Genomic DNA, 12,426 nt, shown 5'->3' with positions numbered 1-12,426 from the left:
CCAATGTGTTCACTTTGATGGGCTGTCTTCTGAGTGGTTAAACATTTCTAATGGTGTACCACAAGGTTCTGTTTTAGGACCACTTTTATTCTCCATATATATTAACAGTGTAGGTGATGATGTGGATGAAGCTACTTTACATTTTTATGCGGACGATACTGTAATGTATTGTGCAGGTCCCTCCATTAAAGAGGCTGTTGTTAAATTACAAGCTGTTTTTAACACTATTCAGACTCAGCTCTCTGAACTAAAGCTTCTTTTAAATGTTGAGAAAACCAAGGTAATGCTCTTTTCAAAAGCTAAAAAGACTCCAGAGCCTGTTTTAGATATTGTAACTACGCAAGGAACAAAACTTGAAGTTGTTGCCTGTTACAAATACCTGGGTATCTGGCTTGATGATTGTCTCTCTTTTAAACTTCATGTCAATAACCTGCTAAAAAAACTGAGGGTTAGGCTAGGTTTCTTTTTCAGAAACAAGTCCTGTTTCTCGCTTGAGGCCAGGAAAAGGCTAGTCACTGTGACCTTTTTACCTGTGCTGGACTATGGGGATTTGTTGTATATGAATGCACCTGCCAATTACCTGAGCAAATTGGATGCTGCGTATCACAGTGCTCTGAGATTTGTCACAAATTGTAAAGCGCTTACACATCACTGTACACTGTATACCAAGGCAGGTTTACCATCTCTCTCTGTACGGAGGCTCAGTCACTGGTACACTTTTATCTATAAAGCTTTGTTGGGTAAACTCCCGTATTATATCTGCTCGCTGATAACACAGAGAGTTGCAAGCAGCTATTGTCTGAGGTCACATGATGTGGTCTTGTTAGATGTGCCAAGAGCAAGGACTGTCTCAGGTAAGACAGCTTTTATGTGCGCAGCTCCACTTGCTTGGAACAATCTTCAGCAAGAATTGAAACTGAGCAATCTCATTCCTCTGCATGTTTTTAAAGCTAGGGTAAATGAAATGCTTGCCGATACAATGGGCACTTGTAAATGTCTATAACTATGTATCCTGTAAATATAATGTATAATGTCCTTTATTGTTTTATGTTTCATGTGGAACCTATATGCTGCAGGTCTCCCTTGAAAAAGAGATCTATGATCTCAATGGGACCAATCTGGTTAAATAAAGGTTTGAAATGAAATGAAATGAAAGTGAATGAGGCTCCTTTGTCGTGGTGCACACACGCATTTCTACAACGTCCCGCAGTGAGCTTTTATTCTATAAAACGTTTTTTAAATCTACTTTATAGCTTGTAGTAACTCACGGGAGGCTTCTTTTATTTTATTTGTATTCATAATAATTTTTATTTTTCGTCAGAATGTAAAAATTACATTAGTTACGAATTTGTGTTCTCAAAAAACAGTGCATTTTGTGTAATGCAACTGTGATTTTTATTAAATTAGTTAATTTTTAAGGAAGGCCAGAGCTTCAGCTGTGTCAAATAGATTGTTCCCTTTAGTTAACGTTATTTAAAAGATAATGATCATGTCCCCTGTATTGTATTACGAGCGTCCATTCCCATTGGATAACGGAGAATTTTACACCCGGAAGTAAGTATTCTCCTTACTGTCGATTGATTTTACAGTGATATTTGCACTACTCATCGACTAAAAAACACCAGATTATCCTTGTTAATTACACAACATTGATTGGTTTGAATTGTGTACAATGCTTTTGTATTTCCCCCCTTCAATTCGGAGAAACAAATATAGTTTTTGGATGGCAGAAGACACTACACTACCCAGAATCCTCAGCTATCGTTTGGGACTACACCATGTGCTTTGCTTGACAAACCCCGTGATCAGTCCTCAAGCTCTTTGATTGGTTGACCTCCAACTGCATTCCATATGAAAAACAAAACGTTTCGTAAAAGAGAAAATCATACTTTATTCAGCAGTGCTTGCTTTACTCTTTGAAAGTCATCACATGAATGCATTGTAATAAATGGTTTGGCTGCATTAAATATTACACATCTGTCGTAGTTCTTTATTTATCGACACAGAGATCGGGCATCAGAATAGACCGGAAACTATTCTTTTACCTTTCTGTTTTAATTTCACAATAAAGTTAGTAGTAATATTTTGTTTTGATATTATTGTTTTTTATTAACTACTAGACCACTGGGTCCTGTTACGGTCATCTTTTCTGTGTTGCTATGGGTTTTTTCCATCACTTTTGTGTTACAAATAGCAAAACAATAACAAAATAATATTCGTCGTAAACTAAACCGGAAACAGCAGTATATTTTATTTTGTTAACACTGTAAACTTGACAGCTTTTTAACCCAAACCACCTACTGGTTAAAGCACGTTATTACACGTTTAGAGTAATTGCAATGCAGGAAGATTGTGTTGCTTTTTAATGACTGTTTAAAATGCCTTTTTCTTAATGTCTTTCATTTTTGTAAAGCACTTTTGAATGTGTTATATTTTATTAAAACATTTAAATATTAAGAGTACATACAACATAGTGGGAAAGTAGAAGGTCAATGATATAAATATAGAATAGAAAATATCAAGAAGATACTCAAATGATATCTAGAATAAAACAGTTTAGTGCCTGATAGGAGGATGTGCTAACTAATAAGGCTTTATTTAAACATTAAAGAATACTTTAGGTTAAGGTCTTCTTTTAAATAGGAAAAAAGCTTTGGGGGTATCTATCTACAGATAAATATTAAGCCTGACAAAGTCTAAATTCCATGGTTTGTTTTGGAACTTGACAATCAACTTTCCTGCAATGTTAACTATGTTGAAGCACTTATTTTAACTGATATTATACACATTAATTATAATCTTATGTATGTAGATAGTATAAGAAATGTGCAGAATACGACAGTGTAATGGTGGAAGTATACACACATATTGATAGATGTCTTGTAATGCACTGTTGAGGAACCTGTGACCCAAGTTTTTCATTCATTGCATAACTACACTGTTGTGTATATGATATGTCCAGTGGCAACTGGTCATTGGGGGCCACCCCACCTAGTGTCAGCAGAAAGTACACCTAGTGTCAGCAGAAAGTATTAAAATAATGATTACAACAAAATGCAAAAAATAAATTAAAATATATATAAAATATATTTTAAGATCATGTTTAATCATCTGATTCGTCTGTACATTGCTGTTTTAGTATGTGTTCTTCTAATTGGTGTCTACAGTGTGTGCCTATTGAGCTGTTTGTTTAGACTTTAAAGCCATGTGGGACAAAACCCGATCCTGCCCCTCCCTCTCACTGTCTAAGTGAACGGTGACTGTAAAAACGACACTGCGCATGCTCAGAGTATTTTCCTATTTAATGTGTGTGGCAAGAAATAATGACCATAGGGGCATAGAGCTGCCATCCCCACCATACGTCATCTCACATAATTCAGAGCTGATTGGCTGTAAGTACATGTGCCGCGAAAAGTGTGGTGTGTGAAGAGCAGGTGAAGAAGAGGAGAGAAACGCGTCCTAAAACCAGGAAGTAAGCTGCGCATGGCTTCCCTCCACAAAAAAGCAATGAGATTGGGATTTTAGAAAATAGCTCAAAATAAGATCTGTGGGAAACATAGCTGTTAGATAATGTACGTTTTGTTCAGCCGGATAATATCCACATGTCTACCCTACTTTTATAATTTTCGAATCATAAATCCATCATTTAGATTTATGATAGACTTTTGAAACTACAAGAAGATAAGGAGGACTTTTACAAAAAATGTTTAGAGATTTTTGTCCAGAAGGATAGGCAAATGGACTTCATCTTCAAGTCAAGGTAAGACCACAATTGTATTGAAAATGGGATCTTACTAAGAGAGAACAATTCAATATTTAAATGATCAAATTAAATTTGTTGGGTATCCTTCTGTTAAACTGTCTGTTTAAAATTAATTGAAGCATGAGACTAAAGAGGCTTTTGAAAATAATATTATATTTTGATTTAGGTCAAAATATAATATTTGTAAACCTGAAGAGTCAGTGCCAGTTCCTCACCAGCCATGAACCTCACTGCAGAAGCTTATATATAGACATCTACGTTTTTTGTGCCCCACCACTTTTGTACATATAGAAACGCCACTGGATATGTCAATAAACCTTAGAAAATCTTGAAATCTTGAAAGGGATGTGCAAAATAGCAATTATATACAGTCTTTGATTAACTATTAGAGAATAACGAGTAATGAATATGCTTTTAACGGATCTGCAGATAAATATTTAGTCTTCTCAAGCACCAACTATCAAATATCTCGCCTGATTGTTGGCACTTGACAATCACCTTCACTGAATTTCACTCAGGTGTAACTAAAGTCTGATTTAAGGGTTGTTTATATTTCACATCATTAATCCAAACCTGTAAAGTAACTAAAATAAATGTAGTGGAGTAAAAATACCAGGTTAACCTTAAAGAAAGCCCTCAGGATTATAAAAGACCCCCATCACCCCAGCCACAAACTGTTCTGTCTGCTGCCGTCTGGCAGGCGGTACCGCAGCATCCGGACTAAAACCACCAGACACAGAGGCAGCTTCATCCCACAGGCCAGAAGACTATTAAACACCTGAACTTAGAAACAACATCCATAACATTCATCTGGCTGCTACTTAGAAATTATTTATCTAATATATCATATTCCAATCACTTGTATATAGACTCTTATTGCACAATTTCACTATTTTTTCGGTGTATCTGTTTTATTGCGTAGCACTATTGGAGGAGCCTGTGACCTAAGGGTAGGACACGTTCGATTCCTGTTCATTCAATTTCAAGGTGCTTTTTGACGCTCTGTGTAAACTTCGCGCACTGCCACTCCAACATCCAATCACAGAGGTTGAGGACTGATCACGGGGTTTGTCAAGCTCAGCACATTGTGTAGTCCCAAACGATGGCTGAGGATTCTGGGTAGTGTAGTGTCTTCGGCCATACTAAAACTCCGAAAAAATATTTGTTTATCCGAATCGAAGGGGGAAAATACAAAAGCATTGTACACAATTCAAACCAATCAATGTTGTGAAATTAACAAGGATAATCTGGTGTTTTTTAGTCGATGAGTAGTGCAGATATAACTGTAAAATCAATCGACAGTAAGGGGAATACTTACTTCCGGGTGTATAATTACAAATAAAATGAAAGAAGCCTCCCGTGAGTTACTACAAGCTATAAAGTAGATTTAAAAAACGTTTTATAGAATAAAAGCTCACTGCGGGACGTTGTAGAAATGCGTGTGTGCACCATGACAAAGGAGCCTCATTCACTTTACATAGGGGTTGTTTGCGTGGTGCCGACACGTAATTGTAACAAAGTTCGTGACTCCACCACGCATTGTGGTGTTAAGGCAGGCATCCTCAAAGTACGGACTCCGGTCCGGATCCGGACCGAACCACAACTGTCTCTGGACTCTGAGCAAATTATACTTTTCATATGTATTATCTGTGTTATCTGCGAGACATCGCCACAACGCAACGAGTCAAAATGATCCGCTATGTCCATAGACTGCAAACAGCGCTCATTGGACATTTATGAGAGAAAGTCTCTAATGTCCGAGTGCAGGTGAATGCAGCACAAGATGCACGTCATGTAACCCCTCCCCCGGTCCTGGCGCGAGCGTGGACATATGATTGGCGGCGATTTCATTTGAACGGGACGGTGCAAAACGAGAAGCATTCGGACCCAAGCACTGAAGGAATGAGGTATTTGCGGTCTACACTGACAGAGAAGAGACTGTCAGTTTGGCTGTACTCAGCATTGAATCAAAACGCACTAAAGCTGTTGATCTTAATACGTTTGTGAGGTGTTTTGCTGAACAAAATGGTAATCGCCGCATTCAGCTGTAATACACGTCAACTTGATGCTCTGCTCACGGATGAGCATACAAAACTATTAAGATGATGATCTTACGTGTGTAAATATATTTTTTTCTTTGAGGGGGTGTGCCCCGAAAAAACAGTTTTAAGTCCTGAGAAAGTCAAATAAGACGGTGTGTAAAACTACACTGCCCAGCCAAAAAAAAGTAACCACTTTGATTGAACTAGGTTAGTAGGTAAGGACATTCCACTGGATAATAACTGAAGTATAAAAGAATGCATGACTGAAGTGATGGAGACCATGTTGAAGGCAAACAAAAAGAGAAAATAACAGGTCAAATCAAGCAAATCCCCCTCTCAGATTCCACAGCAACCAGAAGAACATAAATACTTGCTGGTGATGTGATTAATCAGCTTTGTGATGGAATAAAAAATGCACAGTGCATTTCCTTAGCTGTGGATGAGTCCACTGACACCACTGACATTGCTCAGTTGCTGGTGTTTGTGAGTTTTTATGATGAGGCAAAGGGGGAGTTTGTTGAAGATGTGTTGGGCCTGACGAACCTCAGTGGACACGCAAGGGGGAAATACATTTATAAAGCAATAATGGGAATGCTGAATGAAAAAGAGTGCAGCTGCCTTTATTCATAACTGTGCAGCTCTTACACTGCGACTCTGAGGGATCAAGCACAGACACAATAACAATGAAAACTGCTGCATACAGATTATTTTTGTTTTTGCAACCTCGTGTTAAGAATCTTGTTGCAATTGTTTAAAAGTTTGAATGACCGTAATAAACGGACCTTTGTCTTATTGAAACATTTATTTTGGACCTTTAAGATTTGTATTTGAGTACCCCTGTGTTAAGGAGTCGTGGTGGAGTCACGCATTTTGGTGAGATCAGGTTGCACCATGGAGATCTCGCCCGCTAAATAGTGAACCAGGTTCTTAGTACCGGAAATCCCAGAAGTTATCTTGCTAAACAAAAATCCTGCTTCGTAGTATACCCCCCAGGTTAGCCGCTAAGCATAAGTTACCATGGAGATCTAGCCTGCTAAAAAGAGAACCAGCTTCGTAGGACCGGAAACCCAGAGTTTTCCCTGAATTTAGCCGGCTAAGCGAAAATCCAGCTTCGTAGTATACCTCCCTGGTCCCGACCAGGTTAGGTTACAGGCTAAGAGCTCAACTCAGTGAAAGCAAGTTAAGTTTGTTCTTAAAGTGGACCTATCATGCTAAATTTGAGGGCCATACCTATATAAAGTATATAAATATAGTTTTTTTTTCAAAATATCAAACAGATCCTGCATTTTAGCCATGTCTCATTTCGCTCTATTTGCTCTTTCCAGCCCTGTTTTTGCAGGGGCTGATTCTGTGACGTAGCTTTAATGAGAATGAGCTGCAGCTGACCACGCCCCCAGGCAGGAGAGGGGAGCATGCTTTGAGATCAGCTGCTCGGCTGTCAGAAGAGGGGGAGAAAAAAAGATATCCGTCCTCCGTGTTTTATTCTTATATGATTATATAGAGTCATTATTCATTTGTTTTAAAGCTCAATAAATAAGACCTTTGACCGGCACTGTTCTAATTTTGTCCGGAAGATTTAAACTTTAACTGAAACTCCGCACGGTCCCCTCGTTCCTTGGGAGAGGTGCAGAGGTGGGTGTTTGTCATCTGCTGGTGGACTACCGGAGAGAATTACAGTGCTTGCCTCGACGGGGAGGGATCTTTTGACAGACAAGGTGCATTACATTACATTACATTAGGTGCAAAGTGAGATTCTAATACAAGAGGAACGATTTTTAGTTTTTTAGTCAGCCTTAAGCGTCTACTCGCTGTCTGTGTGGAGAGCTGAATTGTGTCAGCATTTGAGTTTATTTACAGAAACAAATATTGAAATTCCTGCTCTCATAGTTGTTATCTCCGATTTCTGGAAAAGTGGGAACCCATTGGGTTATTGAATACAATATTTATTCTCTTCTAATATTGACCCTTTCACGGATAAATATCTCAAAACCGAGATGGCCGACAGAACGCCAGTCAGACGCAGTCAATCTTTAATATCTTTCCAAGCCTTCTATGAAGAGCAACTCTTGCAGGTAAGAAAATGTGACATCAATTAACAACTAAGGAAGGAAGGAGAAAGTTGTCCAAGTATTGTTTTATATTGGGAGGAAATTACGATTAATCTTCTGTCCACAAAATCTGACATCATGCATCACTGGCTATATTTCAACTACAATTCATACTACCACTGCTGTCTGTTGTTGTTGAAAAAACGTAATCTACAGTAACCTTTTTAGCTGTAAATCAATACACTTATGTTATTAAGGACTGCAGATGGAAATTAGCTGTAAACTAACACACACGGACAAACGGACGACTGTTTTACAGACACACAAAAGTAATAATTTCTTGAATAATCTGATGAAACAGTGTTGATATCTCCAATACATACAGACAACGCTGGGCTGCATTAACATGGTGTTAACAAAGAGGTTGAATGATAATATGGACACAACATAGAATTATATTTTTCTTTTGGTCTTTTGGTTTTTCTCCTACCATGTTCTGAACAATGAAGTGAATCCCAGATAAAGTGTTCGTTAAAGGCTCTTGAACATATTATAAGTGAATGTTATATAATATTATGTTAAAAGTCTGTGCATATGTTTCTTGGCTTAAATTATGTCAATTTATTGCTGATCATATTGTTAATTTTCCCAAACAGCAAAGCTCTCAGCTCTTTTTTGGCTCGTGGCATGCGTCGATGTTTGCATCTGCACAAACAGATGTTGTGCAGGGTCACAACAATGAAGAAGATCTTGCCATGTCTCCTAAATCCTTGCTGCAGTCTCTGGATCAAGTTCTTCTCTCCGCTGAGGAGGAGATCAAGAAGCAGAGCCTTGAGGAAGTCGCCTTGAGGGAAGAAATTGCCAAGATGGCACTGAAGCAAGTCAGCACCTCTAAAGCCCTCGAAGAGCTAATGGGTCTTCAGACCCTGACCAAGATGGAGATGGAGGCCAAGGTAAATCAGATGGAGGAGGACTTTAACAAAGAGAAGACAAGCTTGAGGACGGAGCTGTCGGTTATTCAGTCACACATCGACCACCTTAAGGAAGAAAATGCCAAGCTGACGATGAAGGATGACAGCACCTCTGAAGCCTTTGAGGAACTGTTTGACCTTCAGACCCAGACCAATGAGGAGAATGAGGAGATGGAGGCCAAGATAAATCAGATGGAGGAGGACTTTAATAAAGAGAAAACAATTTGGTCGGGTCTGAGCAGCCAATGGCTTGAAGAAATTAGTAGCTTAGGGACGGAGCTGTTGGTTGCTCAGTCACAGATCGACCACTTGAAGGAAGAAATTGCCAAGCGGACGATGAACGATGACAGCACCTCTAAAGCCTTTGAGGAACTGTTTGACCTTCAGACCCAGACCAATGAGGAGAATGAGGAAATGGAGGCCAAGATAAATCAGATGGAGGAGGACTTTAATAAAGAGAAAACAACTTGGTCGGGTCTGAGCAGCCAACGGCTTGAAGAAATTAGTAGCTTAGGGACGGAGCTGTTGGTTGCTCAGTCACAGATCGACCACTTGAAGGAAGAAATTGCCAAGCGGACGATGAACGATGACAGCACCTCTGAAGCCTTTGAGAAACTGTTTGACCTTCAGACCCAAGTCAATGAGGAGAATGAGGAGATGGAGGCCAAGATAAATGAGATGGAGGAGGAATTTGAAAAAGATAAGACAAGCTTAAAGATGGAGCTGTCGGATGCTCATTCAAACATCGACGATCTGAAGGAGGAGCTCTTGGATAGCAGAAGTGAAGCAGAGAGAGAAATCACATCTCTTCAAGAAAGTTTCAGCATTCAGATACAGGAGAGTTCTGCAAGGATTTCTGCCACTGTGGATCACTGGAGAGAGGTGATCCGAGGCACAGAGGAGGAAGCTGCCACAACATTAAGGGAATCGAAGGAAGCGTGGCATGGGAGATTTAAAGAGCTGGAAGAGAATATTGAATCAAAAGGAGATCTCATCTCCAGCTTGATTGATAAAATGAGAGCATCCGCAGACAGTCACGAGAGCCAGAAGAGCGTTGAGAGTAAACACGAGGCCCTGGAAGAAACCTACCAGACGGAGCTGACGGAGAAGGAGAACAGCGATCAAAGAAGAGTGGCAGAGATGGTGAGCAGGAACAAACTGGAGAAGTTGTTGCTCCAAAAAGAAGCAGAGGGCATATGTAGGACCAGCGCACTGGAGGAGGAGATCCAGCGGCTAATCAGAGAGAAAAGGCAGCTGCAGTTATGACTGCTCTACTTTCAATTCACATTTTAGGATATTATATTAGTTTGAACATGAGTAGGTGTAAACAGCTACAGATGTTATGCTAAGTTAAGCTAATGTTGCAGTTTTAGCTCCGTCAAAAATAGGCATAAGTATTGAAGTCTTGGGGGAAATGCAAATAAGAGTATCAAACAAATTCCCTCTTTAAAAAGAGCTAGCTAGGCTAGCGGTTTTATCCAACTTACCCCCTTTTGAAAACCAGGGCTTTTTTATCTAAAGACATTATAAGCATTACAGAAACAATTTCTTTGGAAACAGCAGCGATGACTTGGGTGTGAGAAGTTTTGATTTGGGATTTTTAAATGTACTGATACTGTATAGGTTTTTGAGGTTGTGGCTGGTTCCACCTACTTCCAGAATGTATGCTAAACTTAGATAGTCTTGCAGTTGTAGCTGTTGTGTTAAACACAGACATGAGTGTAAAATAAATATTTTCATCTATCTCTTGGAGTAGAAGAAAATATGTGGTGTTCTTATCTGATGCTATTATAAGCAGGAGGACACAATTGTTTTCCTGTATTACATTTTTTTTTTCCAACACCTCGGTTAGGGTTTAAACACCCTGATATCTTCCTTAAGATGACATCTGTCTTTCAACTTTACAGTTTTTAAAAGCACAGCCGATAGTACTCTGTGAGTTTGATAACAAACGAAAATGTTGGACCACACTTTCACTGGCTAGCTGTATTCAGATTGCTATTCAATTCATTTAAATCAGAAAGCAAAATATAATACATACTTTTTTCTTCAGATGCTTCCCAAAAAGCCGAAAAAGAAATGGTGGAAGAGACGACTTCACCTCAGGAGGTGGCTACATCGAGCCCCAGCTAGTAACTCCAGAGACGGGCTCCGTTCTGCCTCATTCTAAGTAGTGGTCCATCTTAAGCCTTAATTACAAACTAATTGCTTGCTATTTTCTACATTACACCCACATTATACTGTTATTACATCCATATTATGCATTAGTACACCCATGTCACACTATTATTACACCCACATTATAGTGTTATTGCACCCATATTACACTTTTATTGCACCCATTTATTTCACCCATATTACTATCACACCCATATTACACTGTTATTACATCCATATTACACATAAGTACACCCGTGTTACACTATTATTACAGCCATATTACACTGTTATTACACTCACATTACACTTTTATTGCACCGATATTACATTGTATTGCACCCATATTACACTTTTATTGTACCCATATTACCCTTTTATTGCACCCATATTACTATTTTATCGCACCCATATTACACTTTCATTGCACCCATATTACTATTTTATCGCACTCATATAACACTGTTAATGCAGCCATATTACACTACTATTGCACCCATATTACACTATTATTACACCCATATCACACACATATTACACCCACATTACACTTTTATTGCACCCATATTACTATGTTATCGCACCCATATCAGACTGTTATTACATTCATATTACACATTAGGACACCCAATTTACACTATTATTACACCCACATTACACTGTTATTGCACCGATATTACTATTTTATCGCACCCATATAACTATGTAATTGCACCCATATTACACTGTTATTGCACCCGATTACCCATTAATACACCCTTATTACACCATATTACACCATTATTGCACCAGCATTATACTACCCATATTACACAATCATTGCACCCATATTACACAATCATTACACCCATATTACACCTATATAATACTGTTAATACACCGACATTACACATTAGTGCATACTACCCATATTACACTGTTATTGCACCCATATTACACAATCATTGCACCCATATTACACAATCATTACACCCATATTACACAATCATTACACCCATATTACACCTATATAATACTGTTAATACACCGACATTACACATTAGTGCATACTACCCATATTACACAATCATTGCACCCATATTACACAATCATTACACCCATATTACACCTATATAATACTGTTAATACACCAACATTACACGTTAATGCATACTACCCATATTACACTGTTATCGCACCCATATTACACTATTATTACACCCATATTACACTATTATTACACCCATATTACACTGTTATTGCGCCCGATTACCCATTAATACACCCTTATTACACCATATTACACCATTATTGCACCAGCATTATACTACCTATATTGCACAATCATTTCACCCACATTACACTATTATTACACCCATATTACACTATTATTACACCCATATTACACTGTTATTGCGCCCGATTACCCATTAATACACCCTTATTACATACCATATATTATATAT

At 38.5% G+C, this 12,426-nt stretch overlaps 1 protein-coding gene across 1 annotated transcript; it reads left to right on the top strand.

Annotated features, from left to right (window-relative positions):
• The first annotated feature begins 8,548 nt into the window (after positions 1-8,548).
• Positions 8,549-10,994, top strand: LOC139435174 (putative leucine-rich repeat-containing protein DDB_G0290503). The gene is made up of 2 exons (XM_071205603.1): positions 8,549-9,967; positions 10,878-10,994. The coding sequence occupies exons 1-2, from the start codon at positions 8,549-8,551 to the stop codon at positions 10,992-10,994; spliced, it is 1,536 nt and encodes a 511-aa protein (XP_071061704.1).
• Positions 10,995-12,426: the final 1,432 nt, after the last annotated feature.

This window comes from Pseudochaenichthys georgianus, chromosome 15, assembly GCF_902827115.2.
Source record: "Pseudochaenichthys georgianus chromosome 15, fPseGeo1.2, whole genome shotgun sequence".
NCBI classification, from domain to species: Eukaryota; Metazoa; Chordata; class Actinopteri; order Perciformes; family Channichthyidae; genus Pseudochaenichthys; species Pseudochaenichthys georgianus.
This window is presented reverse-complemented; position numbering and strand designations above follow the sequence as displayed.

Excerpts from the sequence above, each read along its gene's own strand:
- LOC139435174 (XM_071205603.1), top strand. The coding sequence starts at position 8,549 with ATGTTTGCATCTGCACAAACAGATGTTGTGCAGGGTCACAACAATGAA. Across the intron at positions 9,968-10,877 it reads AAAGAAGAGTGGCAGAGATG|ATGCTTCCCAAAAAGCCGAA; the intron begins GTGAGCAGGAAC and ends TTTTTTCTTCAG.